The 22,917-nt window shown below is 40.6% G+C and overlaps 1 protein-coding gene and 1 long non-coding RNA gene across 2 annotated transcripts in view; one reads left to right on the top strand and one right to left on the bottom strand.

The window, feature by feature from the left end:
- ppip5k2 (diphosphoinositol pentakisphosphate kinase 2) overlaps positions 1-22,917 on the bottom strand; it is a 180,890-nt gene that overhangs the window by 2,272 nt on the left and 155,701 nt on the right. Inside the window, exons 29-30 of the mRNA XM_078565916.1 lie at positions 17,663-17,800; positions 4,627-4,737 (exon numbers count right to left, since the gene is read on the bottom strand). Coding sequence (XP_078422042.1) covers positions 4,627-4,737; positions 17,663-17,800 — 249 coding nt within the window. The remainder of the gene's footprint in view (positions 1-4,626; positions 4,738-17,662; positions 17,801-22,917) is intronic.
- Positions 1-22,917, top strand: part of LOC144695041 (uncharacterized) — a 69,479-nt gene that overhangs the window by 20,498 nt on the left and 26,064 nt on the right. The window lies entirely within an intron of this gene.

The following is a 22,917-nucleotide window of genomic DNA, read 5'->3' as shown; positions in this document are numbered from 1 at the left end:
ATAGCAGGCCAATGAAGTATCCAATTTATATTTGTACCCCAAACAGTAAATTCTTCCAACTTTATCCAGGGAAGGTCAAAAATAAGGATCCAAATCAAATTCAACAAAAAGATGAAAAGGAACTAGCACATATCAGAATGAATAATTTAATACAGCTGGAAGCATAAGGAATAAGCTGATGTATGAACATTTGTGAGAAGTTAAAACAATTTGGCTTAGCAGCTCCACCACTACAGCATTTAACTCCTGATAAGATTTGAACTCTTGACTTTACTAGACGGTGGGTTTTGCAGGTTTTAGCTGAATTGCCAGTAGAGTCCAGGAAAACTCATTAAGACTACTCTCCTGCACAAGCAAGCCTTGGGCAAAGTGCAAATGGAACTCATACAGAAAAAAGAGATTTAAGAAAATATTCAGTCAGATTTTCAAATTTGGTAAAATTAGGTAGATGACCATTTCATCTCTAACATGAGAAAACTGGCAGGTACTGCATGTAAAGAGACACAGAAAAAGTTGTATTTTTGATGAATAATTAAAGCTTTAAAATATTATCAATGTACGAATAATGAACATTAATGAAACTAAAGACTTTATATGACTAAATAAACTTGTAAATTTAAAGTAGCAGTTTTTGAGATAGAAAAAGTATTAAGTATTAGCCAATGGATAACTTTTGCATCTTATTCAGTGAGGTTAGCAAAGTGATTAGTATGAGAAATCAAAATATCTCACTGATAGCGGTTACTCTTCTGAGTCCGCGATTAAGAAAACAACTAGGGTTGCTTAGATAGAGGTTGTCCAGCATCTGACCTGGAAATACTTGATGTAGACGCCAGAACAAAAAATGAAGACTCTCATTTGGCGAGCTTAAACATCTTAATGAACACAAAAATGTAATAAAAAATAAAGCTATTCATAACACTTAGACCTCAAGGATTTCATTATGATTAGTAACAAAATAAGCTATTGAAGTATTTAGTCACTTCTTAACAATTAAGAATACACACACAGCTATATGCTTCTGAACTGGGGCACTGGCATCAGTACTAGGGAAGGAGAGAGCTGTTCCGTTGGGATGGGCTTCATTTGAACTATGCTGGGACCAGTGTCCTGGCGAATTGTATAACTAAGGTTGTAGTCAGGACTTTAAACTAATAATTAGTAGCGGGGAGGCTGCTCAACTGAAGGGAAGTTTAAAAAATCAAAAAGAAACGAGAGAGCAGAGGTGCAGCGTAGTGAAGAGGCGAACGATAATCAAAGCGTGACAGGAAAGGGCAGAAAATATAAACAGAAGAGTGCAGCAGAAATTAGAACCAGAATGAGTAATAATGGTAAAAAGTCAAAACTGAAGGCTCTTTATCTGAATGCATGCAGCATTTGTAACAAGATAGATGAGTTGACGGCACAAATAGAAATAAATGAATATGACTTGATAGCTATTACAGAGACATGGCTGCAGGGTGACCAAGACTGGGAACTCAATATTCAAGGGTATTTGACGTTCCAGAAAATTGGACAAAAAGAAAAAGGAGGCAGGGTAGCTTTGTTAATAAAGGAAAGTATCACTGCAGTGGTGAGTAGTGATGTAGGTGCAATAGATCGTGATGTGGAATCAGTTTGGGTGGAAATAAGGAATAGCAAGAGGAAGTAGTCACCAGTAGGACCAGTCATTATGATTAGTAAAAAAGTTGCCCTGAAGAGTTGCCTCACTGTAGGACAAAGTATAAATCAGGAAATTATGCAGGTGTGTAAGAAGGGCACTACAATTGTCATGGGTGATTTTAATCTGCACATTGACTGGATAAACAAGATTGGCAGGGGTAACATGGAAGATGAGTTTGTAGAGTGCATCAGGGATTGTTTCTTAGAGCAATTTGTTGCAGAACCTAACCAGGAACCGGCTATTTTAGATCTAGTAAAGTATAATGAGGTAGGATTATGAGATCTCATAGTTAAGGATCCTCTAGTGGGTAGCGATCACGACATGGTAGAATTTCAAATTCAGTTTGACGGCCAGCAACTCGGGTCTCAAACCAGTGTCCTCAACTGAAATAAGGGTAATTACAGAGGTATGAAGAAAGACTTGTCTAAAGCGGGCTGGGAAAAGAGACTAAGGGGAAGGTCAGTGAATGAGCAGCGGTGGACATTTAAGTAGATATTTCCGAAAGCTCAGCAAAAGTTTATCCCGGTCAAAAAGAAGAACTCGAAGAGAAGGATGAATGACCCGTGGTTAACAAAGGCGGTCAAGGAGAGTATCCAAACAAAAATTAAGGCATACAAAGCGGCAAAAACTAGTGATAGGCCAGATGATTGGGATTTTTTTTTTTAGGAACCAGCAGCAGATGACTAAAAAGCTAATAAAGGAGGGAGAAAATTGATTATTAAAGTAAATTGGCGAGAAATATAGAAACAAACAAAGAGCTTCTATGGGTATATAAAAAGAAAGGGAGTGGTTAAAGTGAGCATGGGACCCTTGGAGGATATGACCGGAGAATTGATAATGGGGAACAGGGAAATGGCAGATAACTTAAGCCAATATTTTGCATCAGTCTTCACGGTGGAGGACACGATAAACATACCAAAGATATCAGATAAGCAAAGAGCTAATGGGAGGAAAGATCTTGTAACAGTCTCTATCACAAGGGACAAAGTATTTGACAAACTAATGGGACTAAAGGCAGACAAATCACCGGAACCTGATGGCCTGCATCCAAGGGTTTTAAAGGAAGTGGTTGCAGAGATAGTGAAGGCTTTGGTTGAAATATTCCAGAACTCACTGGATTCCGGGAAGGTCCCAGCGGATTGGAAAACCGCTAATGTGACGCCCCTGTTCAAGAAGGGAGGGAGGCAAAAAGCAGGAAACCATAGGCCTGTCAGCCTAACATTTGTCATTGGAAAAATACTAGAGTCCATTATTAAGGAAGAAATGGTAGGACATTTAGAAAAGCTTAGCGCAGAGTCAACATGCTTTTGTGAAAAGGAAATCGTGTTTGACAAATTTGCTAGAGTTCTTTGAGGATATAACAAGCAGAGTTGATAAAGGGGAACCGGTAGATGTAGTGTATTTGGATTTCCAGAAGGCATTCGATAAGGTACCATATAAAAGGTTATTGCACAAGATAGGCGCTCACGGTATTGGGGGTAATGTATTAGCATGGATTGAGGATTAGTTAACACACAGAAGACAGGGAGTCGGGATTAATGGGTCTTTTTCAGGTTTGAAAGACGTCACTAGTGGAGTGCCACGAGGATCAGTCCTAGGGCCTCAATTATTGATTATCTACAATAATGACTTGGAGGAGGAGGCAGAGTGCAATGTATCCAAATATGTTGACGATACAAAAATAGGTGGGAAAGCATGTTGTGATGAGGATGTAAGGAATCTGCAAGGGGATATAGATAGGTTGAGTAAGTAGGGAAAATCTTGGCAGATGGAGTTCCCTGATTCCTGGGATGAAGGGGTTGACCTATGAAGAATGGCTAAACAGGTTAGGCCTTTACTTGTTTGAGTTTAGAAGAAGGAGGGATGATCTCACTGAAACGTACAAGATTCTGAAGGGGCTTGACAGGATAGATGTTGAGAAGGTGTTTCCACTAGTGGGGAATCCCGAACTAGGGAACATAGTTACAGGATAAGGGAACACTCATTTAAAACTGAGATGCGAAGGAATTTCTTCTCTCAGAAGGTAGTGAATGTCTGGAATTCTCTACCCGAGAGAGTTGTGGAGGCTAGATCACAAAGTATTTAAAGTGGAGGTAGATAGATTTTTGAAATATTAGGGAGTTGAGGGTTATCAGAAGCTGGCACAAAAGAGGAGTTGAGGCTTGGGGTAGATCAGCCATGATCTTATTGAATGGTGGGGCAGGCTTGAGGGGCCGAGGGGCCTACTCCTGCTCCTATTTCTTATGTTCGTATGAACACCAACTTCCTGTTTGAAAGACATAAGATTCCTTTATTCCTTATTCTCCACCAGAGTGTAATACATCCGGGACTTAGCACACCCTACTGGCAGGTTTTACATAACAATTCTTTTTAACTAAAATGTCCTTTTATGAAAATGCATAAACATTAAACACAAACATCACAGTTACCAATTTCAGCTTACCACAGGAAAGTAGCTAAGTGAAATTTAGACATTTCCCCACAAGAAACATACAGGGGAAAAAAGATCCAAAAACAATGGCCTAAGTCACCAAATGGCACTGGCCCATACAGATGGTATAAAAATAAGGGCATTTTCTGCCCTTTTTGAGAAAATGTTGGCACTGGGGAACCTAGAGAGTGAAAATCTAAATTAGTGATTCAACACCTTAATAGTCTTTGAGATGGTCCAACTTTTATACAACCAAAATCTGGCCTCAAAAGTTTCTTCTTCAAATGCTCCAACATATTCAACTGCTCAGTCCCCATTTAATTAACTGCCGCTAAAATGCAATAATTTCAACAAATGAAATCTCACAGAATATAACATAACAATCTGAATAACATAACAGCAAGACCAAGTCCATTCACCAGTGAAAGGATTTAAAGAAAATCACAACTTTAAAAGAAATATAAAAGATACATATCACAGTATTTAAACTCTTAAAGCAATGTTGACATATGCAAGATTATAGTTTACTTACAGAATGCAGATCTGCTACTGTCATGATCTGATGACTGAGGTGTTGGAAGTATCTTTCTTGGAGTGTATGTATTTAAAATTCTTCTACCCAGGGAAAAAACACTTCCAGAAGCTAGCATGAAAGCAAAATAATGTTACTATCAATTTTGCACTTAATCTCCCTGTACTAAAGCTTCTAGAATATTCTAGTTCACAGAATTAGAGGAGGCGGTGGCACTGTGGTATTGTCAATGGACTAGTATTCTAGAGACCCAGGATAACGCTCTGGGGACCTGGGTTTGAATCCCACCATGGCAGATGGTGAAATTTGAATCTAATAAAAATCTGGAATTAAAAGTCTGATGATGACCATGATAGTTGAAAAACCATAATGCCCTTTAGGGAAGGAAATCTGGCCTACATGTGACTCCAGACCCATTGCTGTATGTGGTTGGCTCTTAGATGCCCTCTGAACAAGAACAATTAAGGATGGGCAATAAATGCTGGCCTAGCCAGTGATGCCCACATTCCATGAATGAATTTAAAAAAACACACTCATTCGCAGAAAATTTCACCAAAGTTTTAAACATGTGCTTTTTTTATTCATTCCTGAGGTGCAAGAGCTGCTGGCATGCCCAGCATTGGTTTCCCCTCCCAAATTGTCCTCGAGAAGCTACCTTCATGACTACTGCAGTACTGCTGGTATAGGTGCATGCACAATGCTGTTTGGAAGGTAGCTCCAGGTTTTTGACCTAGCAGGATGGAAGGAATGAAGGGAAAAGTTCCAAGTTAGGATGATGTGTGACTTGGAGGGGAACTTGCAGCTGGTGTTCCCAAGAGCCTGTTGCCCTTCTTCTAGGTGGTGGAGGTCACGGATTTGAAGGTGCTGTCAAAGGAGTTTTGGTAAGTTGCTGCAGTGCATCCTGTAGATGATATACACCGCTGCCACTGTGCCAGTGGTGGAGGGAGTGAATGCTTAAGGTGGTGTAGAGGGGGCCAATCAAGTGGCCTGCCTTGTCCCAGATAGTGTTGAGCTTCTTGAGTGTTGTTGGACCCACACTCATCCAGATAAGTGGAGAGTTTTCCATCACACTTCTGATATGTGCCTTGTGGGCTTTGGGGAGTTAGCAGATGAGTTATTTGCCATGGAATTACCAGCCTTGGACCTGCTTCTGTAACCACACCATTTATATGGTTGATCCAGTTCAGTTTCTGGTCAATGGTAACCTGCAGAATGTTGATGTGGGAGATTCAGCAATGGTCATGTCACTGTACATCAAGGGGAGACGGTCAGGTTCTCTTTAGTTGGAGACGGCCATTGCCTGATACTTGTGTGGTGCAAATATTACTTGGCACATATCAGTTCAAGCCTGAATGCCATCCAGGTCTTGCTGAATGCAGGCATCGACAGCTTCAGTATGAGGACTCACGAATGGTACGGGTACTGAATACTGCCATCATCAGCAAATATCCCCAATTCTGAACTTATGCTGGAGGGAAGGTCATAGATGAAGTAGCTGAAGATGATTAGGCCTAGGAAACAATCCCAAGAAACTCCTACAGCAATATGCTGGGACTGAGGTGACTGGCCTCCAACAACCACAACCATTTTCTTCAGTGCTAGCTATGACTCCAACCAGAGAGTTTGCTATCCCTCCTTGATTTCACATTTGGTCAAACGCTACCTTGATGTCAAGAGCTGTCACTCTCACTTCACCTCTGGAATTCAGTTCTGTTGTCCATGTTTGGACCAAGGCTGGATTGAGGTCTGGAGCCAAGTGGACCTGGCAGAATCCAAACCAAGCATCGGTGAGCAGGTTGTTGCTGAGTAGGTAACTTGATAGCACTGTTGAGGGCACCTTCCATCACTTTGTTGATGATTGAAAACGGACTGATGGAGCAGTAGTTGGGCAGATTGTATTTGTCCTATTTTTTGTGGACAGTACATACTTGAGCAACATTCAGTACTGTCAGCTATTTCTGGAGCATAAGTCTTCAATACTACAGCCGAGATATTGTCAGTGCCCATAGCCCTGGCTGTATCCAAGCACTCAGTCATTACTTCAAAATAATCAAACAGGCTGAAGTCTGGCATCTGTGACATTGGGGACTTCAGGTTGAGGACCATCTACTTGACAATTCTGGCTGAGGCTGATTGCAAATGCTTCAGCCTTTTGCACTGATGTGAAGGGCTCCAGCAACAATCCAGGGGATATTTGTGGAGCCTCCTCCTTCTGTTAGTTACTTAATTGCTCACCACCCATCACAAATGGATGTTGCAGGGTTGTGGAGCTTTAATCAGATTTGATGGTTGTGGAATTGTTTTGCTTCCATTGATTAGCATGCATGCAGTCCTGCATTGTAGCTTCAGCAGATTGGTTGCTCATTTTATGTCTCATGCTGCTTCTGGCATGCTTTCCCAAACTTCTTATTGAACCAGGGTTGCTCTCATGGTTTGATGGTAATGGTAGAGTGAGGGATATGGTATACCATGAGGCACAAATTAACACATGAAAGTATGATGTCATTGTTGTCACAGAGACATAGTTGAGAGAGGGGCAGGATTGGCAGCTCAATATTCCAGGATATGGGGTCTTCAGGTGAGACAGGGAAGGAGGTAAAAGAGGAGGGGGTATCGCAATATTGAACAAGGAATCAATTACAGTAGTAAGGAGGGATGATATCTTAGAAGGCTCCTCAAATTAAGCCATATGGGTCGAACTTAAGAACAAAAAAGGAGCAATCACATTGCTGTGATTGTACTATAGGCCCCCAAACAGTCAGAGAGAAATAGAAGAGCAGTTATGTAGGCAAATTTCAGAGAAGTGTAAAAATAATAAGGTAGTAATAGTGGGGAATTTCAACTTCCCCAACATTAACTGGGTTAGTCATAGTATGATAGAGTGATCACAGCATGCTAGAATTTCAAGTTCAGTTTGAAAGCAAGAAACTTGAGTCCCACACTAGTGTTCTGGAGTTAAACAAAGGTAACTACATAGGCATGAGGGCAGATTTGGCTCTAGTGGACTGGGCAGGAAGACCACAAGGTAGGACAGTTGATGAACAGTGGCAGATATTTAAGGAGATATTCAATTCCTCCCAAGTAAAATATATTCCAAAGAGGAAGAAAGGTGGTAAAGGGGTGGGGGGAGCATCCATGGCTAAGCAAGGAAGTTAAAGATAACGTAAAGGCAAAAACTAAGGCATATCAAATTGCAAAGGTCAGTGGCAGGCTGGAAGATTGGGAAACATTTAAAGATCAACAAAGGGTTGCTAAAAAAAAATAAAAAGAGCAAAGGTAAATTCTGAAAGAAAGCTAGTGCAAAATGTAAAAACTAATAGCAAAAGCTTCTACAAGTATATAAAAGGAAAGAGAGTAGCTGAAGTGAATGCTGGTTCCTTAGAGGATGAAACTGGGGAGTTAATAGTGGGGAACGCAGAAATGGCAGAGATGCTTAATCAATATTTTGCCTCAGTTTTCACGATGGAGAACACTAGTCCACCCCAATAGTAACAGGTAGTGCAGAGGGTATAGAGGCGGAACTTAGAACAATCCCCATCACTAGAGAAAAAGTACTGAGCAAACTATTGGGATTAAAGGATGACAAGTCCCTAGGACCTGATGGCCTACATCCCAGGGTCTTAAAGGAAGTAGCAGCGGAGATAGTGGATGCATTGGCTATAATATTCCAAAATTCCCTAGATTCTGGAAAGGTTCCAATGGATTGGAAAAATGCTAATATAACATCTTTATTCAAAAAAAGGGGGGGGGGGAGGGGGGGGGGGGGAAGAGAGGCAGAAAGTAGGAAACTATAGACCAGTTAGTTTAATGTCTGTCGTTGGGAAATTGTTGGAATCCATTATTAAGGAAGTAGTAATGGGGCGTTTGGAAAGTCAAAATGCAATCCATCAGAGTCAGCATGGTTTTATGAAGAGTAAGTCATGTTTGACTAATTTGCTAGGGTTCTTTGAAGATGTGACAAGCAAAGTGGATAATGGGGATCCTGTAGATGTAGTATATCTGGACTTCCAGAAGGCCTTTGATAAGGTGCCGCACAAAAGATTAATACACAAGATAAGATCACACGGAGTTAGGAGTAATATATTAGCTTGGATACAGGATTGGCTAACCAACAGAAAGCAGATTGTCGGGATAAATGGACCTTTTTCTGGATGGCAAGCTGTAACGAGTGGGGTGCCACAGGGTTCAGTCCTTGGGCCCCAACTATTTACAATCTATATTAATGACTTGGATTCAGGGATAGAAGGTACTATAGCTAAATTTGCAAATGACACCAAAATAGATGGGAAAGTAAGTTGCAATGAAGAAATAAGAAATCTACAAATGGATATGGACAGGTTAAGTGAATGGGCCAAAATCTGGCAGACGGAGTTTAACGTGGATGAGTGAGAGGTTATCCATTTTGGTCGGAAGAATAAAAAGGCGACTTATTATTTAAATGGAGAGAAGCTTCAGAATGCTTCAGTGCAGAGGGATCTGGGTGTCCTCGTGCATGAATCACTGAAAGCTAGAATGCAGGTACAGCAGGTAATAAAGAAGGCAAATGGAATTTTGGCATTTATTGCCAAAGGAATAGAGTATAAAAATAGGGAAGTGTTGTTGCAACTGTACAGGGCATTGGTGAGACTGCACCTGGAGTACTGTGCACAGTTTTGGTCCCCTTACTTGAGGAAGGATGTTGTTGCATTGGACGCGGTTCAGGGGAGATTCACTAGATTGATTCCAGAGATGCGGGGCTTGTTTTATGAGGAGAGATTAAGTAGTTTAGGCCTACACTCGCTAGAGTTAGAAGGATGAATGGAGATCTAATTGAGGTACATAAGATGCTAAAGGGGATAGACAAAGGAGACGTGGAGCAGCTGTTTCCCCTTGTGGGGCATTCTAGAACGAGAGGCCATAGTTTTAGGCTAAGGGATGGTAGATTTAAATCAGAGATGAGGAGGAATTACTTTTCTCAAAGGGTCACGAACCTGTGGAATTCACTACCTCAGAATACAGTGGATACTGGGGCGCTGAATAAATTTAAGGAGATAGACAGACAGACTTTAAATTAGCAATGGGTTGAAGGTGGGAAATTGGAGTTGAGACCGAAAAGAGATCAGCCACGATCATATTGAATGGTGGGGCAGACTCGAGGGGCTGAATTGCCTACTCCTGCTCCTAGTTCTTATGTTCTTGATAAGATTAGAGGGAGTGGAATTCTTAAAATGCATCCAGGAGAGCTTTTTAAGCTAGTATGTAGAAAGTCCTACATGAGCTCTTGGACTTAATTTTAGGGATTGAAGCCAGGCAAGTGGTAGAGGTATCAGTGGGGGAGAATTTTGCAGATTATGATCATAATTCCAATAGATTCAAGGTTGTTATGGAAAAGGACAAGGATGGGACAGAAATCAGAGTTCTAAATTGGGGGATGGCTGATTTTAATAAGATCAGATATGATTTGGCCAGAGTGGACTGGGAGCAGCTAATTTTGGGTAAATCTGCGTCAGAGCAGTGGGACTCATTCAAGAAGGAAATAGGGAGAGTGCAGGGCCAACATATTCCAGTAAAGACAAAGGGTGGGACCAACAAATCCAGGGAACCCTGGATGTCGAGGGATATACAAGGTCGGATAGAGAGAAAAAGGGAGGCGTATGGCAGATTCTGAGGGCTCAAAACAGCGGAAGCCCTTGAGGAGTATAGAATGCGTGTGTGCCGGGGGGAACTTAAAAAGGAAATTAGGAGAGCAAAAAGGGGGCATGAAAAAATAGTGGCAGGTAAAATAAAGGAAAATGCAAAGTTATTTTACAAGTACATTAAGTGTATAACTAGGCAAAGAGTAGGACCCATTAAAGACCATAGAGGTAATTTGTGTGTGGAGCCAGAAGATGTAGGTAGGGTTCTAAATGAATACTGTGTCGGTGTTCATAAGTGAGAGGGACAACGTGGGTATGGAAATCAGGCAGAAGGACTGTGAAATAATTTTTTTAATTAGCATGGAAAGGGAGGAGGTTCTAAGTGGTCTGGCAGGCTTAAAAGTAGATAAATCTCCAGGCCCAGGTTAAATGTATCCCAGGCTGTTGAGTGAGATAAGGGAGGAGATAGCAGGGGCGCTGGCAATAATCTTCAACACCTCTCTGGCCACAGGAGAGGTGCCAGAGGATTGGAGGACAGCCCATGTGGTACTGTTATTCAAGATGGGAGGAAGGGATAAACCAGGGAACTACAGGCCAGTCAGTCTCACCTCAGTGGTGGGGAAACTATTGGAAGCAATTCTGAGGGACAGAATTTATCTACACTTGGAGAGACAGGGATTAGTCAAGGACAGTCAGCATGGTTTTGTTAAAGGGAGGTCATGTCTGACCAATTTGATTGAATTTTTCGAAGAGGTGACCAGGTGTGTAGATGAGGGCAATGCATTTGACATAGTCTACTTGGACTTCAGCAAGGCTTTTGATAAGGTCCTGCATGGAAGACTGATAACGAAGGTAAGAGCCCATGGGATCCAAGGCAATTTGGTAAATTGGGTCCAGAATTGGCTGAGTGGCAGGAAGCAGAGGGTGATGGTCGAGGGGTGTTTTTGTGACTAGATGCCTGTGTCGAGTGGGGTTCCACAGGGATCGGTGTTGGGTCCCTTGCTGTTTGTGGTATATATAAACGATTTAGACTTGATTGTAGGAGGGTTAATCAGTAAGTTCGTGGATGACACAAAAATCGGTGGGGTGGTAAATAGTGAGGATAGCCTTAGATTACAGGAGGATATAGATGGGCTGGTCAGATGGGCTGATCAGTGGCAAATGGAATTTAATCCGGATAAGTGTAAGGTGATGGGCTTGGGCAGGACACACAAGGCACGTGGATACACGATGAATGGTAGGACCCTGGGAAGTACTGAGGATCAAAGGGACCTTGGTGTGCATGTCCACCGGTCCCTTAAGGTAGATAAGGTGGTTAAGGAGGCATATAGGATGCTTGCCTTTATTAACGGAGGCATAGAATATAAGAGCAGGGAGGCTATGCTGGAGCTGTATAAAACGCTGGTTAGGCCACAGCTAGAGTATTGTGTGCAGTTCTGGAATCCGCATTATATGAAGGATGTGATTGCACTAGAGAGAGTGCAGAGGAGATTTACCATGATGTTGCCTGGCCTAGAGAGTTTTAGATATAAGGAGAGATTGGATAGACTGGGGTTATTTTCCCTGGAGCAGAGGAGATTGAGGGGGGACAGGATTGAGGTGTATAAAATTATGAGGGGCATAGATAGGGTAGACAGGAAGGAACTTTTCCCCTTGGTGGAGGGATCAATAACAAGGGGCATAGATTTAAAGTAAGGGTCAGGAGGTTTAGAGGGGATGTGAGCAAGAATTTTTTCACCCAGAGGGTGGTGGGAATCTGGAACTCACTGCCTGAAAGGGTGGTTGAGGCAGAAATCCTCATAACATTTAAGAAGTACTTGGATGTGCATTTGCGATGCCATGGCATACAAGGTTATGGGCCCAGTGCTGGAAAATGGGATTAGAATAGTTAGGTACTTGTTTGACTGGTGCAGACTCGATGGGCCGAAGGGCCTTTTTCTGTGCTGTAGATCTCGATGGCTCTATTATTTACAGTATTGTACTTGAATACAATTCTGCTGCTGCTGATGGCCCATAATGCTTATGGATGCCCAGTTCTGTATCTATTCTATTTAGCACACAGTTAGTGCCATACAGCACAATAGAGGTTATCCTCAGTGTGAAGATAAAACTTCATCTGCGACAGGTAGGTTGTTGAGAACGAAGTCAAGTAGGTTTTTCTCCTCTGTCAATTCTCTCACTACTTGTAGCAGGCCAGTTCAGTCAGTAGTGGCATTGCTGAGCCATTCTTGGTGATGGGTGCTGAAGTCCCCTACCCTGAATATATTTTGTGCCCTTGCTACCCTCTGTGTTTCATCTAAGTGGTGTTCAACATGGCAAGAGTACTGATTCATTTGCTGAGGCAGGTGGTAGGTGGTAGTCAGATGGAGGTTTCCTTATCCGTGTTTGATCTGATGGCATGAAACTTTATGGGGTCTGGAGGCAATGTTGGGAACTCGCAGGGTCACTCCCTCCCAAATGTCGGACAGGACATACCCAGTCATTGCGATGGAAGGGATTGGGACACTAGGTGTAAGGTATGATTCGGTGAGTGAGACTTTGCCAGGTTGTTCCTTGACTAGTTTGTGGGACAGCTCTGCAATTTTGGCACAAGTCCCCAGATGTTACTGATGAGGATTTTGCAAGATGAACTGGACATGGCGTACCTTTGTCATGTTTGGCGTGTAGATCAATGTTGAGTGTCCTGTTTGGTTTTATTCATTTTTGATTTTTCTGCAGTGGTTTTATACAACTGGGTAGCTTGATAGGCTATTCCAGAGGGTGGTTAAGAGTCACTTGGCTGTGGGTCTGAAGTCACATGTAGCTCAGACCAGGGAAGGACAGTAGACTTTCTTCCCTAAAAGGTGAGTTTGTGCAACAATCTGGCAGTTTCATGGTCACCATTACTGAGACACCTCCAAATCATCTTTGACATAGGGGAAACTTCTTTTTAATTATTTTGTCATCAAAATTGAAGAGAACGGGTGCTCAGCAGGACATGGTGTCAGCAAATGGCTTAGGCACAAACGAATCTAAGGGATAAGAAAAACCTGATGGCTGCTAACTGTTCTAATGCTCCAAGTACAAGTCTGCAGGATCCTCTCATCTGGTAAGTTGGGAACGCTAATTCATAAAGTTAATTCTTGGCAAGGTTACGAATCTTGGTTGTCTTATTGTTCTGGAAGTTATTGGGTCAATTTTGAACCTTCTTTTGGCATTTCTTATGTATCAAGTTTTCTATATCAATGCATTTCTAAAATACTGGAATGCAGGGTTTCAAGAAGACATAATAGTCTGTATCTTGGCAGAACACCAATCACTCTGATTTAAAGCATTTATGCAGCAGGTTCTCCACATCTATTGCTGTTCTTGTCCAAATTCAGCACAGGTTTGTATCTAATGAATAAATTCTACTCAATTAATCTGATCACAGGCTAACCTCATTCAGAAGAAACCATTTTCCCAACAATCCAGACTGTTGAATGCCATCCTTTGGAGGTACAGCATTTTTGCTCAATTTACTATCATGCCAGGATGAAACATAGAGTACTGTAAAAGTAGTCTTCTGCATCCTGATACAGACAACTAGATATATTACAATCGCAGAATTGTTACAGCACAGAAAGAGGTCATTTGGCTCGTTGTTTCTGAACTGGCTCTCTGAAGGAGCAATTTATCTATTATTTATCTAATGCCACCTCCCCACCCCTGCGCCTTCTCCCTGTAGCCCTGCACAATCTTCCTTTTCAGATAACAATCCAATTTCTTCTCGAATGCCTAATCGAACTTGCCTTCACCACATGCTCAGGCAATACATTCCAGATCCTAACCACTTGCTGCATGAAAAAGGTTTTCATGTCATCATTGCTTCTTTTGCCAATTATCTTAAATCTGTATCCTCTTGTTTTCAATCCATCCACCAGTGGGAACAGTTTTCCCCATCAACTCTGTCCAGACCCCTCATGTTTTTGAATACCTCTAACAAATCTCCTCTCAACCTTCTCTTCTCCAAAGAAAACAATCCCAACTTCTCCAATCTATGTAAATGAGTTTCCTCATTCCTAGGACCATTCACATGAATATTTTCTGCATTCTCTCTAATGGCTTCACATCTTCCCTGAAGTGTGGCACCCAGAACTGCGGGGTGGGGGGGGGGGGGTGGATTTTGTGGATACGTGGGTGATTTCGCCTGATGTTGGTCAGCCAGCAAGAGACCTGCATTGCCACTTCCGAGAAGGCCTGCCTGTCTTAAGGTAGCTCTCAGGTTCTTATGTGGCCAGTGGCATGCCCTCCCTGAAATCAAGGACCCTGGGGTAGAAACCTCACCCGAGAGCTGCTGGCCAATCAGAGGCTGGCAGCTCTTTTGCTCACAAGCGTCACTGGGGAGGCAGTGACGGCTGTGGGAATAACAACCACTGGAGGCCCAGGATTGAGAAGTAACCTAGGCCAGTGGTAACTCATGGGGGTAGAGGTATTGTGGGGGGGGTGGTATCAGTAACAAGGGCAGGAGAATGGTTCCCAGCTGCCCCCTCCCTTTCCGATGCTGATCCCTCGATCAGACACTGAGTGCCTTTGAACAAGGATCCCCTCATGGGAGACCACAAACAGCCTGCACAGGTTTGCTCATCGTGCTAACTGAGTGGCGACAGGCCTGCCCGGTGTTGGGTTAATACTAGCAGCAGTGGCATGAAACCCCCAAGTGGTCATTAATTACCCACTTATGGGCCTCAGGCCTCAATTGTCGTCTGGGTGGGAAGTCTGACCACGGGCCTTCCTGCCTCGGACTTAATTTTGGCAGGGTGTTCACCTGCCACCCTCCCACCTGAGTGCCCTCACTGCCTCCAAACATGCCACCAGGGAGGGCATAAAACTCCCCCAATAACCCAGTTGAGGCCAAAACAATGTTCTGTACATTAGCAAAACTTCCTTGCTTTTATGCTAATGGGCCTATTAAAGCCTAAGATACAGCATGCTTTATTAACCATGCTCTCAATCTGTCCTGCCACCTTCAATGACGTGTGCACACATACACCAAGGTCCCTCTGCTCCTGCACCCACTTTGGAATTGTACCCTTTATTTCATATTATCTCTCCATGTTCTTCCAACTGAAATGAATCACTTCACACTTCGCCACATTAAATTTCATCTGCTGCTGGTCCAACCATTCCACCAACCTGCCTATTTCCTTTTGAAGTTCTACACTGTCCTCCCTCACAGTTCACAATGCTTTCAAGTTTCGTATCATCTGTAAATTTTAAAATAGTGTCCTGTACGTGAAAGTCTGGATCATTTATACCAGGAAGAGCAAGGGTCCCAACATCAAACCCTGGGGAACTCCAGTCCAAAAAATATCCATTAACCACCACTTTGTTTCCTGTCATGCAGTCAATTTGTATCATGATTCTCTGACCCTTTTACTCTATGAGCTGCAACTTTGCCCACAACTCTGATATGTGGCACTTGATCAAATGCTTTCTGGAAGTCCATGTACACCACAACAACAGCATTACCCTCATCAGTCTTCTATGTTACTTTTTCAAAAAACTCCAGCAAGTTAGTTAAACCTGATTTGCCCTCTGTGCTGGTTTTCCTTAATTTATCCACATTTGCCCAAATAACTGTTAATTTTGTCCCAGGTTATCATTTCTAGAAGCTTCCCCATCATCACAGTTAAACTGACTAGCTTGTAGATGCCAGGCTTATCTTTACACCTCCTTTGGAACAAGGGTGCAGAATTTGCAATTCCCCAATCCTCTGGTATCACCCCTGAGTGTAAGGAAGATTGGAAAATTATGTCCAGTACGTGTGCAATTTCCGCTCTCACTTCCCTCAGTGTTCCATCCAATCCTGGTACCTTACCAATTTTAGGTACAGATAGACTATCCAATACCGCCTCCTTCTCAATTTTAAACCCTTCAAGTGTCTGAATTATCTCCCATTTCACCATGACCTGCTCAGCATTTTTTTTTGGTGAAAACAGATGCAAAATATTAATTTAATATCTCAGTTACATCCCTTGCCTCCATGTGTAAATCCCTTTTTTGGTCCCTAATCAGCCCCACTCATCCTTTTACCATTTATATGCCTAAAGACGAATTTTGGATTCCCTTTTATATTAGTTGTTAGTCTCTTTTTATATTCTCTCTTTGCTTCTCTTCTCCTCTGAACCTTCTATATTTAACCTGATTCTCAGTTATATGGTCCACATGACATTTCTCATAAGCGCACTTTTTCTTCTTCATCTTTATCTGTCTCCTTTGTCATCCAGGGAACTCCGGGTTTCTTTGCCTTGCCTTTCCACTTCATGGGAATTTACCTCGTCTGTGCCCAAACTCTTTTCTCTAAAGGCAGCCCGTTCAGTTCCCGTTTTGCCTGTCAACCTTTGATTCCAATTGATCTAGGCCAGATCTATTCTCACCCCACTGAAGTTGGCTTTCTCCCACTCAATTATTCGTATTCTGGATTGTTCTATTTCCTTTTCTATAATGAACCTAAATCTTATGATATAATGATCACTGTCCCCTAAATGTTTCCCTACTGACACTTGATCCACTTGACCCAAGTAATTCCCAAGAACTAGGTCCAGCAGTGCATCTTTTCTTGTTGGACTGGACATATATTGCTGTAGAAAAATTTTCTTGAACACATTCTAGGAACTCTTTCCCCTGTCTACTCTTTACACTACCAATATCCGAGTCTATATTCGGATAATTAAAATCTCTCATTATAATGACTCAATAATTCTTGCACCTCTCTCATTTCCTTGCAAATTTGTTCCTCTACATATTTCCCACTGGTTGGTGGCCTATAGACTACATCGAGCAATGCAATTGCACCTTTTGAGTTTCTTAGTTCTAGCCAAGTAGATTCAGCCCTTGACCCCACTGGGACATCTTCTCTCTCCAACACTGCATTATTATCCTTAATCAATACTGCTACCCTTCAACCTTTCCTTCCTTTTCTGAACACCTGGTATCCAGGCCTACCCTTGTTTGAGCCAGGTCTTTGTTATTTCCACATGGTAAGTCATCAATCTTATTTACCATACTCCACACATTCACATACATGTACAGTAGCCCTAACCTCGACTTTATTACCTTCCCCCATACTCTGAACCCACCTAAGAACTTATTAGATAGGAGCAGACTAAGAGGAAATAATATGGAACTATTCCCTTCTCCAGTACTGCCTGATATTCTAACTTTGACACCTTATTCCATGTTATATATGGTGCCCACCATCATGCCAATTTAGTCTAAACTCTTCCCAACCACACTAGTGAACCTCCCCAAGGTGACATTTCTACAATGGGAATGGACTGAGTGAGTGGTGAGCTGCTGGGTAGTTAGGGTTAATCAGGTTTCCATTGTTCTGTCTTGACATTTAAATATCTCTGGCATACTGCAAGTTAACACACCAAAGTACTAATTAGCAGTCTCACCTGAGGATGTAGGAGCATCAGAAAGGGCATTGCTTTCAGGTATCGATGTAAGAAATTCATCCACTTGCTTCAGAGAAAGTGAATTATGAAGGGTTTCAAGGGGGCAAATGGAAGGCACCATCGAATAAAGCTCAAATCCTGTAAAGGAACACTTCAGACTTAACAACAGAAATATAATACAAATTTATTAACAAATGCATATACATGTAGTATGTACTGCGTACACTCATGCAAAGAAGCACACAAAACACTTCAGGCATAATGAGAACACTTATCTCCTACATTTTGTGATACATCATCTAAAAATAGGTTATGCAGGTCCAAGGTCTCCCATCAAATGCCAAGATACCATGCATAACTATTAGGATTTTTGTTCTGATCTATTTGATTTCTCTTGCTGTTACCATTTGAAACAAGGGGCACGATAAGGGCTCCACCGTTATCCTTCACGTTAAGACTACTTTTTACAACCACATTTCAGTCAATAGATCTTTTAATTATTTAACCAGTGTAGAAGAATTAAATTTACACGTACTTTTCCATTTGATAGAAAAATATTGAACATAAGGTCAGTTACCTAGAATTCTCATACTCAAATTCCAAGCTCCTTAGATTACCTTTGCATGTTCTCGTAAAATTGAAAGTGAACAATATAATTTTGAATTTTCATAATTAGCTAAAAGGTAGTATTTATTTATATTCATCAACATTTTAAATGAGTGAATAATGCTACAAAACAAATGCTTAATCATCTAATATATAGAAATCACAGTAGCTACAGCACAAAAACAGGCCATTCTGCCCATTATTCCACTGTTTACACAGCACATAAAAAATACAAAGCAATGCATCTTTCAGGATGGAAAATTACTTTTTTAACATTGGGATGAATTGTGCATTAAGAAATAGATGCATATAATGAGTGGAATATCAATTCGGAGAAACAAATAAAAAGATCCTCCTTAATCCTTGAAAGAAGGCATCCTTCACACACCTTGGGAACTGACTAAAGAGCCTAGTGGACAAATCTTGTACATGGCAAAACAATCATTCCCTTCACAACCAGTATATAGTGGTTACAGTGTTTACTACCTAAAGGATGTGTTGCAGCAACTCGCTAAGGGCTCTTCAGTAGCACCTTTCAAACCCATGACCTCCAGTATATAGAAAGATAGGGCAGAATTTTGCCACCAGTGAGCAGGGGGCGGGGCCCGCTCGCCAACGCAGAATGCCAATTGAGGCCATTGACAGGATCAATTATACAATTAAAGGACCTGCCCATCCAACCTTAAGGTTGGCGAGCAGGCCAGGAGCCCAGGCGGGCAATAGAAAAAACATGAAACTTCATCCACCGGCGGGATGAGGTTTCATGCAGGGTTTAAAAAAGTTTAATAAACTTATTATGTAAATTATGAACATGTCTCATCTCATGTGACATTGTCACATGAGGGGGACATGTTAAGGAATTTTTTTTTTCTATTTTTTAATATTTTTCAAAGTGTAAGCGATCTCCATGAGGCAGCACTTCGCCTCAGGGAGATGTGCGCTCTTTCATGCGCATGTGCGAAAGAGCGCACTCTGGCTTTTGGGGAATCTATTTTAGTTTGAATTATGATAGGTTCAGCTTTTTTATGGGTAAATTATAAACAGATGCGGTGTGCCATTTAATGAGCGCCCTGCTCAAAACAGAAAATCTGCAGAACAGTGTTTGCTTTAAGGGGAATGGTTGAATAATGGGAACAGTTTTCTCATGCCGTATAAATTCTCTTCCAAATCAATCAATCTGGGAATGTTCACTGATAATTCAGTAGAGGTGCCAATGGTTGAAAGCTACAAAAATCAGCATATGACCAATTTAAGACATGACATATAATAACTGCAACATTGTTGAAATGAACGAGTAATTTTGGAGCTATCGTTCTCTAAGCTTTCCACCATTAGATCTCTCGTAGACTAAAAGATGACTGATTGCTGCAAATAACCAACAACACAATTATTGTTACATCATGCAACTACCAGGATGATAGAAGGCAAATTAGAGGAACTGTAGCCTCCCTTTGCTTAGCTATATTCAGAGATTCTGGCCAAAATTTTAAAAAATCAAATTGTAAGAACTACTTTATTTTAAAGGCGCAGTATTGATAAGAAAAATGGTTCACTAAAATATATATTTGTGCCATTTACTGGTGTTTTGCAAGAGATCAATATTTTGAAGTACCATAGCACTAGAAAATTAATGCCTCAGCTAAAACGAGAAAACAACTGTGGACCCCAGAGAGAATGAGCGCAGTGAATTAAGTGAGACGTAGCAATTAACAGTGGGGAAAAAACCTAATGCTAGATTCAGCTCAACCCAACATTACTGAGTCATTTTTACTACTTGATGACTTTAATTATGATTTCCGATAGACAAAGGCCAGTGAATGTAGCTCTAATGTACTATTCAACGGATAATAATGCACTGATACATTTGAATCAAAAATATGATTTAACATCCAAACTTAGTTTAATTAAATATAGCTAGAATTTATGAGCCTACTAACGATCAAACTGCTGTAACAAGCAACACATTTACAATCATTCCATAAAATTTATAAACGATATAGCCAAGACAAAGGAAGTGGTGCACAATAAAAAATGGTCCAAAATAGGATCAAGCTAAATATACATCACAACAATTTCTATAATAGAAAAAGTTAATTTTTAAAAAAAGCTCATTGAAATTGTATCTTTTTTCCCCCAGTATGACTGCTTCCTCTTCTCTTCAGTTCTTATATAATCAAGCCTGATTACCTTATGGTTTTAAGTTATGGTTTCCAAGATGCCCTCCTGTCCTGCCATTACCTATTTGTCCCACTTAACTTCCTAGAACTAAATCAAGCACAACTTGAGATGGATTTGAATTAGCGAAATATTTATTTTAAATTCTGTGAAACATACTGCAGCAAATATCAACTATTATGCACCAGTGAAATACATTTACAGCAGCAATTTTGTTGAAAAATATAGGAAATTATGATTACGTTCCCCCTAAATTTCTATATGATTTTCTAAATAACTGGCAATATCACTTGGAAGCTTACAAATAAGATAATGTATTGTGCTAATCGTTTGCACTACATATAGGAGTACTTGCTTACAAAAGTAGATATTTTTAGATAGTATTTTATTTAAAAATTGTAATTTTGCAATGTTTTGCCTTTTTTAAATAGTATATAAACATTGAACATGTCATATGACAAATTTATACAATTTATAGAAACAAGACCTTATTCTAAAGAACTCCATTGATATGCCATAAAAGATCAAAACACTGCAAAAACAAAACGCAACAGCATCAAGAACATGAAAAGTAGCAAACCTCTGTTGGCAAATATGAACTATTTTTACTTTGTTAAAGATATAGAAGAGGAAAAAATATTTTATTACTTTAGCTACCAACTATAAAATTGACAACTCAATTGCTGTACTGACAATATTTTGTGTGAAGTATTTCTACTGTTTTCTTCAAAAAAGAATCAGTGCTGTTACATGGTTTTCACTTAAAGAGAAATGCATCACCACTTAACATTTTAAGTAAAAATAACGCAAATGTTTTAGTAAAAATAGATGTAACATTTTCTTAGAAGTGAACAGTGCCAATATGTCAAATTACAAAGAGAGAATAATGGAGTCCCATGAGCAAATTGCAAGGTATTAATCCAACTGAAGGTCAGGATACCAGAAAAGACAGTTTATTAGCTCTTGTAAACCAAGACCGCATTATCTTGAACTATTTTAATGGGGGCACCACTTCATTTAAAATAAAAGGGTTAATGATTTGCTAAAATAGTGGACAAAGGAATTTCATACAAACACATTAAATATTTGTATACTAATTTAAGGGATCTGAAGTTTTTCAATAAAGTTCAGTATTACAACATATCCAAAGTTAATGCAGTTAATTTACATTAATTGTAAATTAAGTTGTAACTTTTTGCATTTGCAATAGCTGATTTTTAAAAAAAAACTAGTTTTAACAGGGCTACACGTTAAGACTGGGCTAAGTAAATTAATTCCCAAATTGCAAAACATGGGCAGATAGCTATTGGATCACTGCCACGTATGTTCGCTCTTGGATAACTGAAGAATGATCATATATTAGCTAAGTGCCAATGAGGAAAATACTTGCTTTTCCTGTGTTTATTTAGTTGCTTATTGAAAGTAGCACATTTTGGGAAAAGAGAATGGGAACATATCTGACAAGTCTCAAAAGTGAAGAAAGAAATCTAGGAGTACGGACAGGCACGTGTTTAAAACTGGGATTTCTGGAGGAAAAGTACTCATCAAAGGAGTAAATAGGATTCCAGATCTAAAGATTATTACAGATTTATCAATAGGAATATAGTAAACTAACCCATTTTTACTATAATCTGTAAATTTAAAGATGTGAAACTACATATAAATTAGTGGTTTCTAGTTAAGAAAAAACTATAGTTGAACAGCAGTTTAAGGCAACAGGGTAAGGTAATATAGGGAGTAGCATTTGGTACAACACTAATGGAAAAGACATGTTAGAAAAGTATTTCAAGGGCTGTGTGAGGGACTAAACCTCACTGTCTATTTTTAAATAAAATATACAAGGAGAAATGCTCATTGCTATCTCTAAAAAATTATAACTGGACGAACACCTAACATGGCTGAATCTATGTTTGTCCGTGACCCTCAAACAAAAGGAGCTACCTGGCAGTATTGGAGAAACTCGCACCTCATTTTTTCTTAAGAGCCGTTAATGACACATTGTGGACTGCAAAGAGCAAATTTGAAGAGAGTTATACAATGGCCATCTGCATTTCATAACCCAGGTTGACCAACAGGAGTCTGTTCATCTGCTAAGACAAAGGGCCCCCCCAACCTTCGTTCCAATTCTTAATTGTTGAGACATTCCACAATCTTGGGGACCCAAACGAGGTATACACATTCCTTGTCAAAGCCAGAGTGGAGAGGTGGAAATCATGTGACATGGATCTCTAGTTTGTGGAACCAGTAATATTGCCATGCTGTACTGCAAAGTTAGTCTGCCATTTTATCATCTAATTAGTAGCATCACAGACATGGAGCTCTGGCCCAGGTTGGACACTTGGCCCTATCTACACTGCTTTTACTGGAAAGGTCTCTACCATCACCTACAGGACTGATTCATCTCTACATGCCTATCTCATAGCGTGATGAAAACACCACTGGAAAAGTGAATTAACCAGCATCAGTTTTCAGTT

This window comes from Cetorhinus maximus, chromosome 2 (genome assembly GCF_964194155.1).
Source record: "Cetorhinus maximus chromosome 2, sCetMax3.hap1.1, whole genome shotgun sequence".
NCBI classification, from domain to species: domain Eukaryota; kingdom Metazoa; phylum Chordata; class Chondrichthyes; order Lamniformes; family Cetorhinidae; genus Cetorhinus; species Cetorhinus maximus.
This window is presented reverse-complemented; position numbering and strand designations above follow the sequence as displayed.